The sequence below is a fragment of the Dipodomys merriami genome, unplaced genomic scaffold (assembly GCF_024711535.1).
Source record: "Dipodomys merriami isolate MVZ:Mamm:240054 unplaced genomic scaffold, mDipMer1.0.p SCAF_4, whole genome shotgun sequence".
Classification (NCBI taxonomy): Eukaryota; Metazoa; Chordata; class Mammalia; order Rodentia; family Heteromyidae; genus Dipodomys; species Dipodomys merriami.
Window position 1 is genome coordinate 16001353 of NW_027205603.1, and position 24035 is coordinate 16025387.

Here is a 24035-nt window from a genome sequence, read left to right on the forward strand (position 1 = left end):
GCACCCATGCTTGAGTCCTAGCAGAGGGGTTTTCAGACATGCAGAGCAGGCTTAGCTGAGTCACCCAAAGGACTAAAGGCTCTGCCCCAGGTGTGGAAGCCTGGGTGCAGGGTGAGGCTGCGCAGAGACCCCGGTCTGTGCACATGCTGAGGGCAACAGGACAGAGAAGGAAACGGGAAACTGCCCAGGTCCAGCCTGGCCTTCCTGGCTCTCTGTTCCAACTAGTGTAGGTGCCAGCTGGCTGCAGGGAGCTGCTATGGTGTGGGTCACTGTTCATAAGCAAGAGTCTCTCTCTCTCTCTCTCTCTCTCTCTCTCTCTCTCTCTCTCTCTCTCTCTCTCTCTCTCTCTCTCTCTCTCTGTCTCTCTCTCTCCTCTCTTTGTCTCTCTCTCTCTTTTATACACAGAACAGCTGATATCTGCATATCATATTTATTTACTCCAGGGCACATGTGCATTAATGTACAGGTTTAGATGTCCCTGAATATACCTGTGAGTTTATTCTTAAATACACATGTTGGGTATTCATGTACATGAGTGGAAGGATACATTCCTTTGTGTGCATGCATAGTGCATGTGCTGGGGTTGTTAAGCATATGTCTGTGTGTGTGTGTGTGTGTGTGTGTGTTGAGAATAATAGGTAAGATCAGATTGGCAAAACATTGGTAATTGTGGTGCTAGATGGTAGGCACATGGATTTTTTTCTATTTTGAAACTTTACATTATGCATAGAGTTTTAAAAATACATAGATTGATCAACTTGTCTTAGTACTGATAAGGAGAATTTCTTTGGCCAAGTTCCAGCTCTACCTAGAACATTACCACTCTCATCTTGAAACTTACCTGTCTGTAGTGTGTGGTGGGTTAGTCGTACATTTAAGGTTCATTTGCCTTCTACGTCTTCTATTGTGATCTTAGACCATCTCCTGTGAGCACACAAGCTGGTGCACCAGCCATGTGAGCAGGCAGGGGACCGGGTAAGATTGGCAGGGATTGGATAAGCCATTGTGTGGCAGGTACAGATCCAACACGAGTTCATGGAGGTGACTTTCCATGAGTGGCACCTCATTTGCTAGAAAGAGAACTGTTGAGTGAGTGAGTGGTGCTTTCTGACAGAGGCTGAGTCGTTGCTACCTGGGCTCGTCTAATGTGGTAACTTAAATTACTTCCAGAGAGACTGTACACAGGGAGAACTTTCTAGAAAGTGGCATAATCAACCCTTTAGCTATTGGAGAAAGAGTGAAAGTTGAGAAAAAATGCTTGAATTCAGATTTCGTGTAGCTTTTCTTTCACAGAGAACAGTGGCTCTTAAAGGAGACTTTGTGGTCGAGGAATCGATCGTCTGTCACGGGCATGCCTCCACGCCCCTCAGCGTGCTCTGTGTCACCCACTGCCTGCCAGACGTTCTTACCGTGCTTACTGCTCTGGGAAAGGCACGTGGTAGGGATGGCAAGGTCGTAATGTGCATCCTGGGAGCTTGCTTCATTCACACGCATCCTGAGCATTGGCCACCGTTTCCCTGGCCAGGCCCCGTTTTCAGCCAGCTGGAGTCAGTGCTGCCTTTCCAGGAATGCGGCCGGCCTCTGGCACTGAGGAAGCCATTGCTGCTGGCACGGAGGCATCCGGTCCTCAGGGTCATGAGCGGTGCTCCCCTTTGCTCCCTGGGCTTCCGTGGCTCATCCCACTTCCTTTTATGGGCCTTGTATGTGGGCTGAGAGGACTGGGGGGATGGGGTGGGGGCACTGGCACAGAGGTCTCAGGAAGAGCCGGGGGATGGTAGAGGACTCTCGAGGAAGAGAAGGAATATGTGATCCCCAAGCTTTATTGATAATGACTGTAGGGCTTCCCTGTCTCTCCTGCCACCTCGTGGTTTCTAATGCTTACTTAAATTATCTTTTTATATACATGTGTGGATATTAAGAAGGCAAAGTTCAGGGGCAGCTGGACCTGGGTTGTGGGGGGAGGACTTGTCATGCTCTGGTCCTCGTCCTTGCGGTGGCTGCTGACCCTGTGGTGTCTCCTACCCCAGCCACCCCCTGTGTAGACGCAGCCGGGGCTGGGCATCCCAACTCAGCATGACACTTAGAGCCGGGTTCCTGCTGCCAAAATGCACATCATACCACCTGTCTGCCTCACCTCTGTGAACAGCTTCCGTTGTTAATGCCATCATCAAACTCACTTTACACTGGTTGATCTTGATTTGTACTGTTAGTGAGGAAAGCACCGTGCACGCGCGCGCGTGCACACACACACACACACACACACACACAAAATCCCCATTCTGGGACTGTGTCCACCGCTCCCAACCTCTTCTCTCCTTTTAGGGTGATGTCCAGGCGCACATTGGCTTATTGGCTGTGGCTCTGTCAGATTTAACTGTTATCATAAGAGAGGTACAGATGACACACTTTAAAGATTCAGCTTTGACATCTTCTTGCTGCTTCATTTCCCGGGTGGGCACACCATCCTGTTGTGGAGTTTCCTGTGGACAGAGCAGGCGCTCTGGGCTTGCGACTCCCGGGACTCCTTCACTTTATTGTGATGCCTTTGTCCCAGGATGGGATAAAGCCCCCTCGAGGGCTTCCATTTTATTTCCCGAATCAGCTGTCCAACAGCCACGCTGCTGTGATGGGACTAAAGAAATGAGCTGTCTCCGCTGCTCCTTTGTCTTCCTTCATGCTGCTGAGCACCAGTGGCAATAAAGTTGGTCAGGGAAGCAGCTCCCAGGGCCACTGCGGCTGTAGACAGCCCCTCCTGCAGTGCTCGCTCGGATGTGACTTTCCAGAATCAGTGCTGAGCCCTCCTGGGCTCTGCCCAGTGAGTCCCAAGGCAGGGGTATCACCTGCATCTCCATGGGAAGAGAATTACAAAGTTAGACATGCAGTGTGGACTGTAATAGATACAAAGTGTTTCCTTAGGTCCTTTCCCTTTTCCACAGTAAGTCAGCCTTTCCATCCTAGTCCAGTAGACTTGGCTGAGAGTGTAATGGCAGACTTAATGAGACTGTCGCTGATCGCTCCTCAGCACAAGCCAAGTTGTGCATGGCTATTCGTTTACTGCCAACTTACAAGTGAGGGAGCAAGCTACCGAACCCGTTCAAGGCCACCCAGCCTGTGAGCAGCAAGGATGGTGATTGATCCCCGTGCTTTGGACCAAGCCTGGGCATGAGTCCAGTTATTCCGGATGAGAGAAGGGACTCAGGGAGGAGCAGCACCCAGGCCCAGAGTTCAAGCCCAAGACCAGCAAAAACAAACAAAAATACAGTCAGGGCCATGGGCCTCCTACTCCACACAGTGAAACCCCGACCTCCTGTGACTGCATCTGGAGATGGCCGTTAAGGAAGTAATGAATATTAAATCAGGTCTTCCCTGAGACCTAAGGTGGTACAGTGGTTTGTGTCAGGAATAGAGCTGTATTTTGGATCCTTAACTCCCACCCCCCCTCTCCCCTTCCCTTCTCTCTCTCCCCCTTTCCTCTCTCCCTCTCTCAGGATGCAGGGAGCCAACAGATAGGTTTCTTGCTTGGAAGCTGTGGTGTTACTGTAGCCTTGACCAGTGATGCATGCCACAAAGGCCTTCCGAAGAGCCCAACGGGAGAGATCCCACAGTTCAAAGGTAGGCTCAGCAGGGGTGGAGCTCCTCCTTTTCCACTCCAGGACATGGCTTGCCTCTGGTGTCACTGTCTCTGTGAACGCACAGCTCCTCAGCCTGAGTGATGGGTTTATCTGATGCTGGCTTGAGTGCTTGGTCCCGACAATGTCTTCGATTTGATGACACAGGAAGCACTGGAGATGGCGCCATCTGGCCTGGGCTTTATTTGAAAGCACACCACATGAACAGAGAGGAGGAGCTCTTCTTACTTAATAGGAATTTATCATTTCTTTCCAAGGTTGGCCAAAGCTGCTGTGGTTTGTCACAGAGTCCAAACACCTCTCTAAACCGCCTCGGGACTGGTTCCCACACATCAAAGACGCCAATAATGACACTGCGTATATTGAGGTGAGCCACATGCGGTCTTCCGTGGCGTCTGGTGCGTGCCGGGGGTGGGTGCTGGGCTCCGATCTTTAGACCAGCTCCAGAAGTGGGAGACTCAAAGCATCTCACAGAGAAACTGGTGGGGACCAGGGCTTTGTCTCTGGAAACCACCTTCCCGCACGACTTTTGTCTCATTTCCTTCAGTACAAGACGTGTAAGGACGGGAGCGTGCTTGGCGTGACAGTGACGAGGATTGCGCTGCTCACTCACTGCCAGGCGCTCACGCAGGCGTGCGGCTACACGGAAGGTAATGCTCCCATCCAGACAGTGGGGCGCCGGCCTCTGCAAGGTCTCGGCTAGCTGGCGATGCCGGGATGTGGGGTGGAGATCCAGCCCGTATTGTTACCACCACTTACTGGGAAATCAGTGTGAGCTTTGTGCCCAGCTCCATGCATGGATGACTTTCTGGACAGTTCTGTGAGGGTCTTAGCTTGGGTAGCATCACCAAGCGCCACACATTAATCCGGCTTAAAGGGCAGGTGCAGGGCTGAGGCGGGACACCCAGGTCAGAGTGCTGGCTGGGAGGGTTCGTGGTGAGGTTTCTTCCGGGTTTGTAGATGGGGCATGTGTGTCCTCACATGGCCCTTTCTCTGTGTGGAACTAAGAAAAGAGATCGCTCACCCTCATACAAGGACGCCAGTCAGTGCTCCACTCTGCAACCTGATTTAATATTCATTATTTCCTTAATGGCCATCTCCAGATGCAGTCACAGGAGGTCAGGGTTTCACTATGTGGAGCAGGAGGCCCATGGCTCAGTCTGGAATGGTTCAGGGTATTCATCCCTGGCTCTACATTAATGTACCTTTTTTTTTTTTTCTGGTCTTGAGGCTCGAACTCTGGGCCTGGGGTGCTGTCCCTGAGCTTCTTTTTGCTCAAGGAGAACACTCTGTCACTTGAGTCACAGCACCACTTCCAGCTTTTTTGAGTAGTTTATTAGATAAGAGTCTCACAAAGTTTCCTACCCGGGCTGACTTCGAACCATGCTCCTAATATCTCAGCCTCCTGAGTAGCTAGGATTACAGGTGTGAGCCACAGGCACTTGTGGAATATATCTTTTAAAGCTTTAAAAGCCTCATCGTCAGGCACCAGTTGCTCACCCTATAATCCTCTCTACTCAGGAATCTGAGATCTGAGGAATATGGTTCAAAGCTAGCCCTGGGACACAAATCTATGAGACCCTTATCTCTAATTAACCATCAAAAAGCTAGAAGTGGAGGATAGCACACCAGCCTTGAATACAAAAGCCACGCAAGAGCATGAGGCTGTGTTTAAGCCCTAGTACAAGCACAAACATGCACACACACTAAATAAATAAGGAAGTGCTCATGCTTTCACCTACCTTCACCAGTTGAATGAGAAGCTCTGCGGGCAGATTTTTCTAAGGTGGCAGGGCATAGACTCCACAGTGGGGAGCAGCTGCACAGTATATGTTCCTTCCCCTTAATTGGAATGGATATGGGAAGCACGGAAGTAACCATGGTAACAGCTCTATAAACTGGACCTAGAGAAGGAAGGACTAACACAGATCCCTCTGTGACCTTCTGACTTGTCACCTCTCACTCCTAGACAGAGGCATGGCCACAGAAGACAGACGGACAGACAGACAGACAGACAGACAGACAGACACACACACACACACACACACACACACACACACACACACACACATGCACACAGAGAGTCTCATTGTGACTTGAATGGACACAGCCACAGTAGACACACACACACACACACACACACACACACACACACACACACACACACACACACACACACACACACACACACACACACACACACACACACACACACACACACACACAGAGTCCCTCAGTCTCCTACTGCAACCTGAAGATGCTGTTAGGGATACTCATCTATCCACTTGAGAATGAGATGCTTTGCTTTTCTTTTCCCCACTGTTTGCCTTCTTTCCTCTTCACTCTGATAATCACTATTCTGTCTTTAAAATTCTAAGGAATCTAGCATGTTTTCTTTGAGCATATTTGTTTTCTGAGTCCCTGGGGCTGGAACCTTCCATGTTTTAGCATCAGAGAGGAGAGCAGGGACTTAAACTGATCCCTTGGCAAACATCAAAAGAGGGAAGGTGAGAGTGTAAGATGTGATAGCCACCAACAGCAGTGAGTGGCGGTCAGGGAGTGTGTGTGCAAGCACCTCAAGCTCTTGTTCACCTGGTGGGCAGGTGAGACTCCAGGGGACTTCCAGCATCTTTAGCAGATGGCTTCCCCCACAGTTTTTCATCATTGTTTTACTTCATCCCTTCCCATAATCCTTGAATCCTCCTTCACTCCTGTCTAGGCTATTTTCACCTCTATTTCACACAGTGGAGAAATGGGAAGACAAAAAGAGATGGGGAAAATAAATACTTAAGAGAAGAGATAGGCGTTTGTAAGTGGTGTGCAGGCAGCGTTGCTCACTCACATGCCTGGATATCTACCTAGAGAAACTCTACAGGCCTCGCCAGCACTTCCTCCTGCAGCCAGGAGAGTCTGCTGAATTCTTGTGAGGCTATAGCCTTGCCAGGACGCCCTGTAACCCCCTCGCCTGCTCCCACAAGGCTCTTCTCTGCAGCCAAGCCCGTGTTGTCATGACATCGGGAAACACTCTTGTAATTCTTCTCACGCAGCTGAAACCATCGTGAACGTGCTGGACTTCAAGAAGGATGTGGGGCTGTGGCACGGCATCCTGACGGTAAGTAGCCCATTGGGCCACGTTGTCTTGTCGCATGCATGAGCCGGGTTCACGTTGCGCCGTGTGCATGCGCCGGCCCCCGCCGGTCTCATCTTCCCATAGCACGAAGGGAGAAGTGTTGTGGGTAGCCAGCGCTGTCTTCGCTGGTAGCTCAGCAGCTATTGTCCTGAATCCTAGGCCCAGATGTTGAGCTTACAGATTAGAACTTCAATAAGGTAGTTTCTTAGGCTGAAATTCCGCTGATTTTCTAGAGTATTCCAGTAAGTTTTACATGAGTGACGGAAATCTACATACAGAAAGTCGCGTTGTTGTTTGTTGGTAAGGCAGACTTTATATGGACAAGAAGATGTAATTGTCTCCTACTCTAGGTGTGACGACCCAAACATGGCTCATTTCTAACACCTAGACACCCTTTGCTGCTGTGGTGCAGAAATACACTTCTCAATGCTGCCATGATTCTTGTGTGAGGGGAAGGGCCTTGGGGCTGTGTGCACAACAAATGCCTGTTGCTGGTCAGATGGCAGTGACGGTCTTGTGTGGTGTGGTTGGCAGGAGAACCGTGTGGCCCGGTGTCCAGTAGGTTCCTTATCCACCTATGTACTGGACACGTTTGGTTATATTACCAAGTCATATAGATACTCAGTGATTGCTACTACTGCTAGACTTGCTGCCATTAGGAAGATGTGCTGTGGTTAAGACCACCCTTGCTGCTGCTTCTGCTCTCCAGCCCTCCATAACAGTCACTCCCCCACCAGGGTAGCTCCTTTGTCCATGGTGTCACCTTGCTGGTTGATCTGGACCCTGGCCCAGAGGAGTTGACCATCTGTGAGTCGGCTTCACTGCCCCTTCCAAAGCCAGGTGGCTCTGCGACCCATGACAGCACCCACTCCACCTCCGCCTGGAGGTGCTGTTAGCTCCTCTTCCCTGGTGCCAAGCGGGAGGGAGCAGCCCCAACACGTGGAGTGTACATGCATGGCTGAGACCTCATGCCTGGCCGGCACACATTGTCCTTCCGTTTTCACTTGAACATCCCCCAAGGAAGTGATCAACCTACAGAATGCTCTGGGCTCTCTTCTGTGCCAGCCCACAGGAGTGTAGGGAAATGGTAGCACCATGCGAAGCCAGCCCCTGGCCACCTGACTTCATGGCTCCACAGGGTGTGCAGCAGCGGGTCCTGTGGAGGTGCCCGGCAGCGTGGCCACACTGGCCTCCCTGGTGTGTTAGCTCAGGCTAGTCAGCCATTTCAAGGGAGCTTCTTTCTGACATGTCCAGAAAACAAACTTTCCATTTCCACTCCTTTAGTTTCAGGGTAACATTTAACTAGTAAAATTAACTCTGTGAAATAAAAATTGTTACAATATACTAGAAATGGATCTTTAAAGATCCGAAAGGCTATTAAAATGAGTATTCGGTGAGGTTTTTATTTACAGTCGACACATAATTATACACATTTACATAGTACAGCGTGACATTTCAGCACATGTATGAAGTATAAATATCAGATGAAGACAAATGGCATATCTGTCACTCTCAGGCATGTAACCTTTCTCTGTATTAGAAACATTCAGAATCCTCTCTACTATTTTGAAATATTCAATTTCTGTCAGCCATTGTTACCCCTGCTACAGAACACCCTGTTCCCATTAACCATCTTCCCAGCCAGGGGTAAACACTAGTCTATTCTCTACTTCCTTGAGATCAATGTTTTATATGAGAGACTACAAACAGTATTTGTTCTTGTGTGCATGGCTTATTTCACTTAGCACAGTACTTAGTTCATTGGAGATGAGAATCTCATGGACTTTCCTGTGCCTGGATTGGCTTTGAACAGCAATCCCCAGATCTCAGCCTCCTGAATAGCTAGGATTGAGCCAGTGCCCGGCGTATTTTCTGTATTTTTGATGAATCCCTATATCATTTTCCATAACTTCTGTAGTAATGTATGTTTCTCCTTTCTCTGCATTTCTTTTTTATTTTCTTTTTTTGGTAATAGCTGTTCTAACTGGGGTGAGATGATAACTGATTGTGAAGTTGATTTATATTTCCCTGATTAGTTGAGTAGAGACTTCTTGATTCATACACTTGGGGCTTATATATCATCTTTTGAGAAATCTCTGTTGCGGTCATTTCAGTTAGCTTACAGTTTTATTAAGGAAAGGATTTATGTTGAAAATGAATTTTACAACTTCGGGGGGAGGGACAAGTTGGGGAGGTCAGGAGGGAAGGGATGGTAGGGGGAAAACAAGGGGGGTAGCAATGCTCGATAGGAAATTTACTCATTCATTACCTTACTCATGTAACTATAATCCCTCTGTACAATATCATTATGATAACAATATATATTAAAAATTAAAAGAAAAGGGTTTGAACTTAAATTCTTTGAGTCTGTCTTGAGTAGTTGAGGAAAAGCAGAAGCAGAGAGGATGGAATAGCCATGGAGATGTCACTCTTGTAAAGGATTATACTAAGGTGCACGCCTTATAGTGTGTGCAGGTGTGCACACATGTATAGGTACACACTTAGCGAAGTGAAGCTCTCCTGTCTGATTCTTCTGCCTGTTGAGCCTCCTTGTAAATGTGTTAACCTGCTAGTGAGGAGGAAGCTTTCTCCTCTGTGAAACCCTCACTGCGTAACCTCCCTGTCCCTTGGTTTCAGAGTGTCATGAACATGATGCACGTCATTAGCATCCCGTACTCACTGATGAAGGTGAACCCCCTCTCCTGGATCCAGAAGGTCTGCCAGTACAAAGGTTGGTCTACACTTGACCCCATGGGTGTTTTGGTGACAAAGATGAATCACCGCTCTACTGCTCTCTTTTTTTTCAGTATAAGCCAGTGTGATGTGATGGTGACATGTGGTAACCTCTGCTTTTCTTCATAGCAAAAGTGGCTTGTGTGAAATCGAGAGATATGCACTGGGCATTGGTGGCCCACAGAGATCAAAGAGACGTCAACCTGTCCTCCCTCCGCATGTTGATAGTGGCTGATGGAGCCAATCCCTGTAAGTGAGGAGGGGAGGGAAGCCATACAGATCCCTGTCTCCCATCTTTGTCTCACAGCTGAGATGATGTCTTAATTAATCAGGGTTTCTGGCTGTAGCCCAAAAGCATAATGGTTAAGAACAACATGTGTGAAGGTAGACAAACATGGGGTTAGTCTGGGGTAGAAAGGAAAATCCAGGGGTTTTAAAGGAAAAATCCTGGTTCTATAGAAGAAGAAAACGCACACACATAACTTGCTCTTTAAATTATATTTTCTCAGCTGCAAATTGACCTCCAAATCTAAAGTTCTTTGAGGATTAAGTGAGGTATTCCTTAAATGTAGTGCCTGCGTACTCCAGAAATGCTAACGGTATCTTAAGGTCTGTAGGTGTTGTGTCCGTCAGTAGATGCATTTATTTTCAAATCCAGTAACCAAAACCTCCCAGATGAAGTAAATTAGCACTTTTACAGAACATTATTAGTGCACCTTTTTCATAAAAACAAGCACCTAGATATTGTGTTTTTGTGTAGAATAGATAATGTGAGAAGCCACCTTGAATTGAATGAAATTGTTTCTGATCACTTTGATAAAATGCATGTCCTATATTTTTGAACAAATGCAACACTGTATTAGTTCCTGGTGGATCGAAGTGGTCAAATAAACTGATAATTTAATTTTATAAATAAATGATTCTTTTAATTACGAACTAATAGATATTCTGTGAGCTAAGTAATTATTTTAAGTCCATAATACTACAGAACAATAGATTTTGCATAATGCAAAGTAAATCTGCTTTTGGAAATAGTTAATTTAACATAATCCTAATAATCTTATCTCAGTCTCATGTTAATATGGAGAAAAGTTTTCACTTAGTTAACTGTGGATTTATGCATTTCTTGGAACTCACATATGGAAAATAGCAAAGCAAGTTTTAGAAAAGTTATTAAAGTGAACGTATCAATCCATAAAAATATGGAAGATGTGGTTTTTTTTACATTGTTGACCTCTGTAAGTTTGAGAATTGTGTCTTCCATTCAAACCTAAAGGCTAAGTTGTATTAAATGGATTATTTCTCCTTGCTGGCTAACTTTTTTGTGCCTAAATCCTGATTTCAAAGCTATTTGATTCTGCAGGATGTTTTTACGCCACTCACAGGCTGACCATCGCCCCTCTCTTCCTCCAGGGTCTATTTCTTCTTGTGATGCGTTTCTCAATGTCTTCCAAAGTAAAGGCCTTCGGCAGGAGGTCATCTGTCCCTGTGCCAGCTCGCCAGAGGCTCTTACTGTGGCCATCCGGAGGTACTGGGTGACATCAGTTCAAGTCGACAGCCTAGAGAGTGTCCTGGTTATTAAGCATGCCCCAGAGGCTTGGAGATCACAGCAGTTAATGCTCAGTGTGAGAAAAAGCACAGGGCCTAACCTTTTCAAGATGAGTTCATTTCTCTCTTAGAAACTGAACTGGATTCTTTTGAATCACCTGTCTAGATTGATTAGTTAGAAAACTATTTCTCATTCTCTTCTGCTTCGTCCCAACTTCTGAGTTAGTGGAACTCTATGTAGGATTGTGTCAAATCAGAGCTATCTGGCATTGGTGCGTTACTTAGATTTTTATTGGCATGTGTCAGTTTCTGGTTTAATGGGGTAGGGATGGGGGATAAATGTTGGATGAATGAGATGTTTGCATCTGGGCGTGTGCTGTGACATGTACTACTCTTGTTGTTGTTGCTCTCCACCTCAGGAGGGTCACACTTTAACAATCCTGGTTTTCTGAGCCTTTGAGCTACATGGTGGAACGTGAAGGGCCTATGGTGACTAGATAGCCCACAGCCTGAGCAGTGGGTTCCTAGAGAGCTCTCTCTGGACTTAGCAGTACCCTCCAGAGTCCTTGGTCGTAGGTCACTCTAGCCTTCTTCAGAACAACACAGTGCCTGGGATGGAAGTGGTTATAAAGATGTAACATGTATCCTATCAGAATGAGAAGATGGAAAGTGTTCAGCATAGTAAATAGTCCTTGGTCACCATTATTAGAGTTGGGTATCACCCATCCATCTACTCTGAGTTATCAATACTAATGTGAGAAAAGAGAGTTAGCATTATGTAGGTGCTTAAAACTTATTTTTCAGTGTTTTTGTGTTCCATCTCTAAATAGGTTTTCTTTCGTGCATAGCACAGGTGTACTCTTACAAGAATGGATGACACAGATAATGCAATGTAGATAGCAGTTCTACTCTATGTTACTAAAAGATTAGGTTTTCCAAAATTAGCTTGCTGGAAGAGGTTAAGAAAACTTATGATGCTTTTAGGTGTTTAGTATTCTGTTATTAGCTAGATTTCATGACTTGAGAAATTGAAAGCCTTTACTGTATCAGAAGCAACTTTAATCTTGGCTAAATCAGAAATTAGGGCTATCATAATGTTTAAATAGATGGTGGAGCATGGTGTCATGGGCTAGAATCCAGTCTTCAATTTTTAGAAAGATTCCACATGTAGGTATTCTGTGAAGAACCTTTAACTTTAGAATACAGAACATACTTAGATTGTGTAATGGAGCACATTTCTCTATCCTATAGTTATATTGCTCCAAGATCGCTTTTTAAATGTCTGCCTAGTTTGTATACTGAGAGTAGTTACCAAGAAGATTGAGCTGGGGTGGGGATCAAAGGCCAGGAATCAAGGTTGGAGTCCAGTCTGGTCAGTAGTTGGCCACACGATCCTGGACAAGGTACTTGCACCATGGCTTCAGTTTTACACACACACACACACACACACAGCAATTTGGCCACACACACACACACACACACACACACACACACAGCAATTTGGCCGGATGTCAGTGGCTAGTGCTCACTGGGTGTCATCACCATAAGAAGTAGCTGAAAACAGTAGCTGAAAACAGTGCCTATGGAAATTCCCATAGACTCCTTGGAAAAGGAGAAAATAACATGAACGTGATACAGAAATCTGATGAGACTAAATGGATGGTAGAACAGGTTTATCTTCTTGCAAGGAAGCAGGAGATCATCAGTTCTCGCAAGTCCTTCCCCCCCCCCCCCCCCACTCCCCAGTAGAAGTAGAGCAAATTAGCTGAAATACTGCATTCAGTGAGCAGGCTTGCAGTGGTCAGGAAGTGATGGGTCTAGCCAGCTTCTCTATGGGTTCTGTTCTTACTTGATGGTCTCCATGGATAGGACATGAGAAATTTTTTGAAAAATCAATCCCTGAATGAAAGACTGGGACAGAATTGCTTCCATTAAAAACCCAAGCAATGATTTTGCTTCACTGTTTTTCCTGTTTGGACTTTTTTTTTTTTTTCTGCAACAATAGGATGAGGATAGTGAAGTAGCAGTCTCATGGAGACCACCCTCCTGGGTTCTTTGAAGATTCTCCCATTCCCTTTCCAGGTTTCCAAGGAAACCATGCCTGTGGCTGAAGTCTTCCCCTCCTTAGCTGCATGGTTGTATGGAGAGGACCACATTGCTGGGCAGGACCACCTCAATCCTGGGGGAGCCTTCCCTAGAGTCCTGATCCCTTGTCCAGAACCCCTTCACATTTTCCCTGATAGATCCAGGGAGACAATAATGACTGGGGTGGAGCACCAATGCCCAGGTAGCACACAAGACCCCTGGCTACCCATAACACAAGGAAATAGAAGAAGGAGTGTTTCCATTGGGCTAATCCTGTGAATCAGAAGACTAAAACCATTCCCCCTTCATCCTCAGCACATGTTTACATTCCCACCCATGTGGTACTCTTCCCGTCTTTGACTGGAACCATGGATAAAGCAGGACTTTTGTTGTGTTTTGAACATGTTCCTTAAGGCCTCTCCTGTGCTCCTACACACACACACACACACACACACACACACACACACACACACACACACACACACACACACACACACACACACACACACACACACACACACACACACACACACACACACACACACACACACACACACACACACACACACACACACACACCCCTTCCTGTTTTCCAGCTTGTTTCTTAATTTGATGTCACCTTTTCATTCGTTCACCAGCTTTTTTAAGTGCCTGCTGTTTTTCTGACAGTTATTCTGTGAGCCTCTTTCCACAGTCCCATAGTAAGTGAAGACCTCATTAGCAACCCAGCAACCAAGCGCAAAGATTATTTTATATGGCAGTAAAATGTTCCCTTTGGTTTCACTGAGCTTGAAGAACAGTTTGTCCCCGCAGTCACAAAGTGACAAAACCTCCTTTGGGGGCTGTTGAGCGGCTGTGGCAGAAACCCACTTGGGCCAGCTGCTGCCCTACTCCATAAGCCAGGTTCCCTACCTAAAAGCAAGCTGGGGAGTCTCACATCCAGAATAAACTGGGAAAGGTTTTTCTTTCCTCGTGTTGTTGATGGATAGGAAAAATGATGATGTGATATGTAACTCACACAATCAAAAGGTGTGACAATAACTTGAAGAAATTATTTCCTTCAGATTTGCCAACTCTGTGCTCTGTGATCCATGCTGTAGCGCCTGGTTTTCAAAGCTCGATCGAAAGGTCTGATCTTGTTGATTTATTTGGATTTTTAAAAACATCAAGATCCTTTTCCTTCCATGGGGCATTGAAGGCTCTCCCTGGCATGGTTTTTCTTCATTTTCCTCCTCTGTCTCTACTCCAGCCATTCTTCATACTCTTTTAAAGATCAAAATGAATACCCAGCGACCATTCACAGTATGTAAGGATGTCGGCCTAATCAGACTTAAACTGGCATCCAACAGTGTGTCACACAGCTTATATCTGTGTGCCATAGTCACTAGGTCCTGTGTGTGTTGTGGCATACTGGGGAGGTGTATTGTTAATGTGACCCCCTTCCATGTTTCCCTGGCATAGGATAAGGAAGAAGAATGAAAATATGTAGGAAAAAGAGCATCGGTTTTCATTCTAAGCCATGTTATCCTTCCTTACTGACTTCACGATTTTTACCAGATGGCAGTGATTTCCAGGAGATATTCATAAACAGCCTCAATCAAAAAAGTTCAAAATGTTGTAAAATTTGCAAGTTTCTGAACACCAACATGACACCATGAGTACAGAATTCCATGTGACAGGTGACAGGTCACAACCAAAGCAGGGGCACACAGCCACTAGTATTTGAGGCAGTATCCCCAAGGGAAAAGGACTTCCCCAGCCCCATCGGCATGGATGTACCTTTTCCACGCACGCAGGTGTGCACGTGTGGTTTCCCAGTCAAGCCTCCTTGGTGGTGATGACATAGCTCACGTGCAGGCTGGAGCTGCCAGTGAAAGCTCCCCCACCGCTCCACAATGCCAAGTGAGTCACTTGCTGTGTGGTTCTGGAAGAAGCATCTATGTTTATCAAGCCACACTGTTGGAGGCAACAAGGCAGTGTGATACACGTAAAGCACCTTGAAGTGGATAGTGTTAGAATGACTGTTGTGAAGAAACAGTCATGTGCTGTTGCACTTCTGTGCTGAAAGGTACGAACAGAGTTTATAAATACTAAGCCAATTGTGTAGAGCTAAAAAGATTCTGTCGGCCACTGGTGGCTCATACCTGAAATCCTAGATCTGAGGATCACGGTTCAAAGCCAGCCCAGGCAGGAAACTATATGAGACTCTTACCTCCAACAAACTACTCAAAAGAAGCCAGAAGTAGCACTGTGGCTCAAATGGTAAAGGAATAGCACTCAGGCCCAGAGTTCAAGCCCCAGGACCAGCAAAAAAAAAAAAAAAAAAAAAAAAAAGAAAAAAAAAAAAGAAGAAGAAGAAGATCCTGACTATATTGAAAGTGCTAGTCCATCAGCATTACAGTGGACACATGCCATCAACCACACACTGATGCTAAGAGAAGAACCATCGCAACACACTGAAAATGGAAGGGAATTAGAAATATCCAACAGTCTGATTGTGCAAAGTTAAGAAAAGACAGAGAAAAGCTAGGTGCCTGAAACCCAGCTAAGGGGAGGCTGGGACAGGAAGCTCACTTAGCACAGTTCAAGATCACTTGGGTGACACACTAAGATCCTGTCTTTAAAAGCGTAAAAGCATCACATCAAGTTTTTAAATACTTGTGATAAAAAAAATGTGTCTCATCCTACACAGTGGGAAAATTCATCAGTGAGTTTGCTATGGTCATTGTTGATGAGAGTCTACTGCCAGAACAGGTTTGTAATGCTGACATCACCATGTGGGAATGACTACTGATTACAGCTGAGAAGACCCTCTCTACACGGCATGGGTATGCTGAGACTTGCTAAGGCATACCTAAGCGTGAATTTGATGAGAGGCAAAACCTTACATCTTTGCTGTTGCACCGTTGGGCTAACAAAACGACAAGAGTCACCAGGGCAATGTTCTGTAATTGGTTTTGTGCACATTTTATACTGGCAGCTTGTACCCACAGCAGGGAAGCTGGAGTGGATGACAGCCGTGAGGTTTTGTTATTCCTGGACAACTGTTCTCATCCCCCTGCCAGAACTCTCATCAAAACAGTGCTTTTGCCACGTGCTTTTGCTAACATGTGACTTCATTAATCCAGCCATGAGCCCAGTGTCTCTTCGGATGAATGAAGCAGTGAGCAGAGGTGTGGATGAGGGAGGAAGGTTTGCAGAAGGAAAAGCTGAATAAGGAAAAGGAAAATGTACATCCGTGTCAGTTTAAAAGCTCCTGTCCTGTCTAGTTCCTCTCATAGTCCTTCAGTCTCCGCAGGCAGAGGTTGCAGAGGACTTGTCTCTGTGCACATGCCATACCCCTAGTTTGAAGTTGCATGCGTAGAGCCCCACGTGGTTTAGGATTTACTCCTGTCCATGGGTTTTCATTTTACTTGATGACGTAGGTACTGCAGATAGCCTAAAGTCTGCTCTCCTAACCTCCTCTGCCTTGAGCAGGCTCCAGCACAAAGCCTGTGAGCCCTATCTCTGGCCGTCAGCAGTCTCCCTGCAGTGCCGTGAGAACATAGAAGGCCAGCAGGTAGAGGTCTTGGGCAGCAGCTTGGGGTGTGTCCTGTCTGCAGCAGGAGAGGAAAGTCATTCTGTTGCTGTGCAGGAGCTCTGAGAAGAGTCTGAACAGGAGCTCTGCTCTCATCCAGACTTCTGGAGTGGAATTTAACTCATCCATACAAAGTTGTGGAAGGGCAGGAAATGCCCAGAACACAGCAATAACTAGAGCCAGCCGTGCCTCCTTCCTCTCCGTTGGCTTTGAACACACAGGCACTTAGCCCAGTATCCCTAAGGCCTGCAGCCCACATGAGAACTGGTTCCCGATGCAGCTCCCTGGGCAGCAGCAGGTCTAACCCAGAGCCCCAGGCCTGGCACTGATCTGGTGATGATCTTCTTGTATCAGTTTTCTGTGCCATCATCCCTCAGATTCAAGAAGAAATCAAGAGGCTTTAGAAAAGGGGGAACATGCAACTTGAACATTCTAAGTAGAGTTGGGAGTCTGGGTGAAGAAAATCTAAGAGAACCTTGTAGTCCAGGCTTCCTGCTCCTTTGTTTTCCTATGCCTTGATCACACTTGGAGGTTCCATCCAAGTAGCTGCTATGTCTTTAATTATTCTGCCTACGATGCAAAGTTAGCCTAATACTGCTGTAGGATAGGATCATCTTTGCAGTTATCTACTGCGATTACACCAGATGATTGTCGGAGCTGAATTTAGGTGACAGTGACTCCTTTTCAACAGTGAATATTTTAAGGGGACAGGCCTCACACTTACTAGGCAGATGTTCTACCACTTGATCCAGGGATCCTGCCTTTGGCTTTAGTTTGTTTTGTTTTTCACATAAGGTCTCACATTTTTTTGTCTAGGCCAGACTGGACATTTACTCCTCCTACATAACTGGACTGGCAAGCATTACCACCATACCCAGCTTATTGGCCAAGATGAAGTCTTGCTGATGTTTTGCAGAGGCTTGTTTTAGATCATAATCTTCCTGATTTCTGCCTCCCCAGCTACTGAGATATCACACCCAGCCCCCTTGAAGTTTGATCTGACACTTGTTTCTGGGTTACCATAGAGGCCTTGAGACTGACAATTCACAGGAGCCATGGTGGTCCTTAGATAGGATAGTACAAGTCCTCAGTTTAAAAAAAAAAAATGAACCTATTCACTCATCCTGCATTTTCTCTTGGTTGTTTACCTTCTTAACTGACACATCATGTGTGAGAACTTGGGGCTAGGTTATTAAGTTTAAAATAAAAACAGCTAAGCTGGTGCCAGTAGCATACACCTTCAATCCTAGTTACACAAGAGGGTGAGATCTGAAGATTGCAGTTCAAAGCCAGCTTAGGCAGGAAAGTCCATGAGACTTATCTCTAATAAACTACTCAGAAAAAACCTGAAGTAGAGCTGTGGCTCAAGTGGTGTAGTGCTAGCCTTGAGCAAAAGAAGCACAGGACAGCACACAGATCAAGTTCAAGCTCCAGGACCTGCAAAAAAAAAATCATAAATAACAACAGCTTTGGCACATTCTGTGAAGGCTTTTTAAGTAGCTTTTGGTTCAGACAAAATGGGTGCTTTGTTTGCCACTGTGAGGGGTAGTGGGGGAGTCTGCTGTTCTCATGAGGTTTAATACTGGTACTTTAACCAAGCATGTGGCTGTCACATTGTGAGTTCTGTTGCAGAGAAAGGCCTGGAGCGGACTAATTATACCTGGTTTGAAGGGATTGAAGGACTAACATTTCTTTCATGTTGCCACCCAAGTAAATTGTGTCCTGTGTTTAATAATCTTCCAGAGATAGCTTGTTCTGCCCCGGTAATGAAGAAGAGATTGGACTTCTAGTAAACAGCGCAGTGCGGCTGATTGCTGGCTGGCTTTTAGTCTACTTAATTACAAAATGATACTTCATCATTATCTCCAGTAATCAGTGAAGATAAAATTGCAGATGCATTTGCTCTGTACTGTAGACTTCTGGCCTTTTGGAACGTGCATCACTTGGTGATTCTCTCCTGTGGAAAATGTAGATGAGCAAGGAGGGCAGAAGTCACAGATACAATCAATCCGAAGGACTGCAGGTGTAGGCCACTGGCTAGCTAGACGGTACCTGTAGCCATCCTTCCTGTGATCTGTGGAGCTGCTTCTTTTAGGGCTTCAGCCTGAGGTGTGGAGTATCTTAACAGCCTCTCTGATAAGTCACACCAAATGCCTCTCACACAAAAGATAACATGCTGGAAGGTTGTGGGGTTTACAAAATCCATGAAACCTCCAGGCATCCCAGGGGCAGGAAGCCAAGGTGTTTTCTGAGCACTGGCAGCAGGATGCAGATGAGGGTAGGGGAGAGGGAGCAGACTGGCGCCCAGGCCTTAGATGACAAGTCCTACGTGGAATGCCGAGACCACTACAAGCCAGGCCTGCCTAGAACTAATGCTGGCAGTGTTTCCTTCAGAGAAAGACTTTCTTCACAATTACCAGTTTTCATGGTAGGGTGGTTGAGTTCTCCCAGGAATGTAAGTTGGAGAACTGCAAGTAGCTAGAGCGGGAGAAGTGCCTATCTGCCAGTGTGTCTGTTCGTCTGCCTATCTTCCTGTATGTGTGTTTACAGGCATGCCTGTCTTCATATGTGTCAGCCAGGCAATGGCAAGAGCTCGCACTCTTCTCAGTGATGTCTGTGACTTCCTGTGTGACTTGTGTTTTGGCTCAGCACTGTGGTTTGGGCGTGGCCCTGCAGTCTTGTGTTTGACAGTTGGTCCCCAGAGTCCGTGAACAGTACTTGTAGGCGGAGCTCCTCAGGGCAGCTGTGGCTTTGTAAGAAGAGGAAGAGACACACTGGCGCTGGTCTGCCCTGTGCTCTGTGCCCTCCCCATTAGAATGCGGCATAGCCCCCTGGCAGGTGCCGGCCCCTCACTAAGTTACCAGTCCATGGCATTCCCTTATAGCAACAGAAAAGTTCAGACACTTGAGTCCTTAAAATGATTTCTTGTTTACTCCTGTCATGATCCCATAATATTTTGTATGAACTCTTTTTGTTGTTGTTGTGGGGCCTGAACTTTGGGCCTGGGCAGTGTCCCTCAGCTCTTCAGCTCAATGTGAGCACTCTACCACTTGAGCCACAGCACCACTTCCAGCTTTTTCTGCTTATGTGGTGCTGAGGAATTGAACCCAGGGCTCCATGCATGCAAGGCAAGCACTCTACCACTGAGCCACCTTCCCAGCCCTGAACTCTTTTTTACTCAAGAAACAGAAAAATATTGGAGAAACATAGACTTGTGATGCCTAAACTCATTGGTAGAATTATGAAACAAGGACAGATCAGAAAGTAAGAATCAGGAGGTTGTTTTCCATCCCCAGATCTGCTGTCTGAGTCTATTTTATTTCTAGAATACAGAGGATGGAATTGATTTTTTGAAAAGCTATGATGTGAAAGCTTTTTCAACTAAAAAAAAAAAAAGATATTGACCTTTTTAACTCCAAGGTATTTTTCAGTGCCTTGAAGACTCAGAAATGAACAGTAACAATTATGTATATAACAGTAATTAAGACAGTCATTGTAGAGAATAATGAAGTTACCCCAAGTCTCCACAGTCATCATCTGTAGTTATGAAGCTGGGTACACATCGTGTGTGAAAATTAACTTGTTTCTGCCTGGGACATAAGCAGAGGCCCAGATTTAGAGAAGTTAACCCGAGTCTGTGAATTAAAATGAGGCTTTAAAACCTTGATGACTGCTCAGAAAAGTTCCCCTGGAGATCTCTCTTGAATGTTCCAGTACTGGAGTTTGAACTCAGGGCCTTGCACTCTTGCTTGGTTTTCTTGCTTATGGATGGTACTCTTCCACCTAGAATCATGCTTCCAGCTCAGCTTTTTGCTGCCTGGGCTGACTTTGAACCTCAGTCCTCCCAGATTCAGATCCAGAGTAGCTAGGATTATAGGTGTGGTCCACCAAGCTAGGCTTTATCATCTCTTTCTGAAGAAAGATGATTTTTTTTTTTTTTTTTGGTCAATTGTAGGGCTTGAACTCTGGGCACTGTCCCTGAGCTCTTCAGCTCAAGGCTAGTGCTCTTCCACTTGAGCCACAGCACCACCTCCAGTTTTCTGGTGGTTTATTGGAGATAAGAGTCTCATGGACTTTCCTGCCTGGGTTGGCTTTGAACTGCGATCCTCAGATCTCAGCCTCTTGAGTAGCTAAAATAAAAGGCTGGAGCCACTGGCACTGGGAAAACTTTGTAATTTTATCTGAAGTTTAGATAAAATCTTTAAGCTTCTCTGACCATAAGGTGGTTCTGGGATGAGAATGACCGAATGAGAGCGTGGCTTCATGTGGTGCTGAGGAGCTGAGGTGGCATCTCCCTTTTCGAGCTGTCCTGACCACTTGCATTTAAGATATATTGTTCTTGCAAGTTTTTCTTGATTCTAAGAGCTTGGGAGATCTTCTACCTAGCAGTCATAAGACCCCAAGTTCAAACCTTAGTACCAGAAAATCAATGGTGGCCCCAGTTCTTTCTGGCTCTAGCCTATACTTTACTTGTGAAGGCATGGAAAGTATCGACAAGGGAAACAATGAAATTTGCAAAAAAGTTATTGTAATGCCATCTAGCTTTTGACCATAAGAGAATAAGCCATATATAAATAGTATACTCATCAAGAAAGGAAAGTCCAAAGTCTAAACAGTAAGCTAGGCAGACAAGGGGCTCTGGTGTGCTACTCAGTCCTAGGGATGGCGCCCACCTTGCCCTCTCTGTGTTCGCCCAGGGTACTTTGTCATTTGTCACCCTGGACGCCTCTCCCAGCTTTTCACCCTGGACGCCTCTCCCAGCTTTTCTCATGTTGGCTTGAGACTAGGCCGTGTTGAGCGATCAAGACTCCAAGTCTACATCTGTACTGTGGGGATTCAACCAACGGTACATCATAAGCCTCTGGAAGCATGGAATGGCTTCATCTGCACACAGTGCTTTAAGTACATCTGAGAGGGGGTTGTAAGGGAAGAGGGCCAAGGGACAAGGGGATAGGGAGGTATTTATATATCTTCACAGTGAAACCCACTAAAAACTTAAAAAAGGAAAGGATTCAGAAACAGCAATAAAGGGGAGAACTTGATTACAGTATTACGTGCATGTATGCGACCGCTACAGTGAAGACCCTTTCTGTGCACATTCGGTAATGACATTCTGTGATGCAAGCGAACACCAGTGGGCACAGCAGAGGAGGAGAGGAGGAAAGGGCAGCTTCCCCTGTTTGCTCTCCAAATGCACCGTTGTCCCTAAGCTGAGAGCACATACTTGAATTGGAGGTGGAAGGAATGGAAGACCTTTGCCTTCCCACCTGCAAAAGGATTCGGTGAATGACGGATGGCTTCAAAGCCTTGCGAGGGTAACCACAGTCGAGGCTCCGGGATGGAGATCATCACCACTGCACATTACTTGCCTGACTCGCTTCGAGTTGTGTAAGTGCGTTCTGTGCCTGGCCAGGCTTGGCCTGCAGTCAGGAGGAGCACACTGTAGATGTGTTCATTGACATTCATCATCGTTGTTTCTTCAGGTGTTGGATCACAAGGTTCGCTGAAGACGTTTCAACTGTTTTACAGAGATTGGAAATGGTGGGGGGGGGTTACCAAATAATAACTTGAAGTGGCATACACCCTGTGGCTCCAGTCAGTTGTCTTGGGGTACACCCCTCATGTGTCCAGCACTGGCACATAGCTGCTTATTTTCCTCCTTCTGTCTCTAAGGATAGAAACTGCCAGTGTACATCCCTGGAAATTGCTGAACTGATTCTTCTCGTAACTCATTCTTTGTGAGAAATGCAGAACTGCGCCAATTGTCCATAGGACATCATTCCATCTCAAAGCTGACTCTGGAAATTGACAAATGAGTCTCTGTCGTTGACAGCCAGTGCTTAATCTACTGTTATTAATTATTAAATGTTTCTGGATCTCCACGAGTTCTGCTCATCAGTATTTTTTACTTGCCCTCTTTGGTCTATCTCTTTAGAATTTTGATTTCCTAAGGAAACAGTAAAGGAGAAAGAAAGATACCCTAACTGGGTTTATTCTCTAGGCAACACAGACTGAGACAATGAGAAATGTTTCCTTACCAAGTTGGAGGAAGTGTTAAAGTTTGATGATTGGTGTTGGCTGCCTGGAGGCTTCCTCCAGCATAGACGGGTTTTGATTCTTTGGTTGTCTTTGCACAGGTATAGCTAGAAAGGTTTCCCGCTGCATGAAAATTAAGTGAAATAAATGATTATCTGCTTGCATCATTGTACACTGTGTAATAGTTAAGACAGTTGAATTCATAGGTGTCTGTCTGCACATACACACCCTATTTGTGCAAACACACAGATTCACATGGGAAGATGGGCAGATGTATTTGGTGAAAACAGCAAGTTGCAGAAGAATATGCATATTGTCATTCTGGCTGTCTTTAAAAACTCAAGTATTTGTTTATGTATGTAGTCAATATGAGGCTGCACGTCCAACACCGAGGCTTCTCATAGGAGAGGTTGACAGGTTGCTGTTGGGACAGGGACAGGATTGCAAGGCAGGTGGGACAGAAACAGGGCCTTGGCTCTTTTTGCCCTAATAGTTGCAGTGTTTGTGCAAAGAATGTAGGCTGTGTGACTCAAACCATGTGCTTTTGTATTTTCGTTAAAAGCTGTCATGAACCAAGGTGTGCAGGGGGTCCTTGGGCTGGAGCAGGAAAATGTCTGGGAGGGAGATGGTGGGCTGTGGGGCTGACATGGACTCTGCCTTTGCCCTGCCTTTGGGTCCAGGGCTCAAATGCCTGCCCACCTGCCTTTGCGAGTGTGCCTTGCACCTCTGAAAGAAAAGGCCCCTGGGATTGCTTGAGTTTCCTGACTCTCAAGGCAGTCTATTAAACATGAATGTATAGTGGTAGATTGAATAACCAAAAGGTTAGTATCCTTCATTTACATGCTGTATGAATACATTCCATCCTCATAAATCTCATCTTATAAACATAATACAAAATTTCCTATCACAAACACCCTTTATGAACTCCAGATGTTACATTTGCAGGTTTAACTTCTCAACTATTGTTAGATATAAAAAGGAGGATCTCATAATTAAGGTAACAAAGGTCACATGATTAGATCCTAAAAGAGGACTGTCTTCCTGGCTCTTAGTCTGCAGAACTTCTAGCTACCACATACTGTTTCCAGAATCTTCTGGAACCTGGGATAGTCAGGACCACTACAAGATTTTGCTAATGTGCAGATTTTTTTTTAAATTTAATTTTATTTTATTTGTGAACATACTGTACAGAGGAGTTACAATTACATGGGCAGGATAATGCATACATTTCTTACCAAGCATTGCAGCCTCCTCCTGTGTTTACCCTTCACATCCCTTCCCAGCCTCCCCCCTCCCC

The 24035-nt window shown here is 45.9% G+C and overlaps 1 protein-coding gene across 4 annotated transcripts in view; it reads left to right on the top strand.

The window, feature by feature from the left end:
• Dip2c (disco interacting protein 2 homolog C) overlaps nt 1-24035 on the top strand; it is a 309177-nt gene that overhangs the window by 234600 nt on the left and 50542 nt on the right. For all 4 annotated transcript variants that reach the window (XM_069990590.1, XM_069990591.1, XM_069990592.1 and 1 more), the window contains 7 exons: nt 3489-3612; nt 3887-3996; nt 4177-4279; nt 6677-6741; nt 9397-9490; nt 9622-9741; nt 10906-11020. In XM_069990590.1, coding sequence (XP_069846691.1) covers nt 3489-3612; nt 3887-3996; nt 4177-4279; nt 6677-6741; nt 9397-9490; nt 9622-9741; nt 10906-11020 — 731 coding nt within the window. The remainder of the gene's footprint in view (nt 1-3488; nt 3613-3886; nt 3997-4176; nt 4280-6676; nt 6742-9396; nt 9491-9621; nt 9742-10905; nt 11021-24035) is intronic.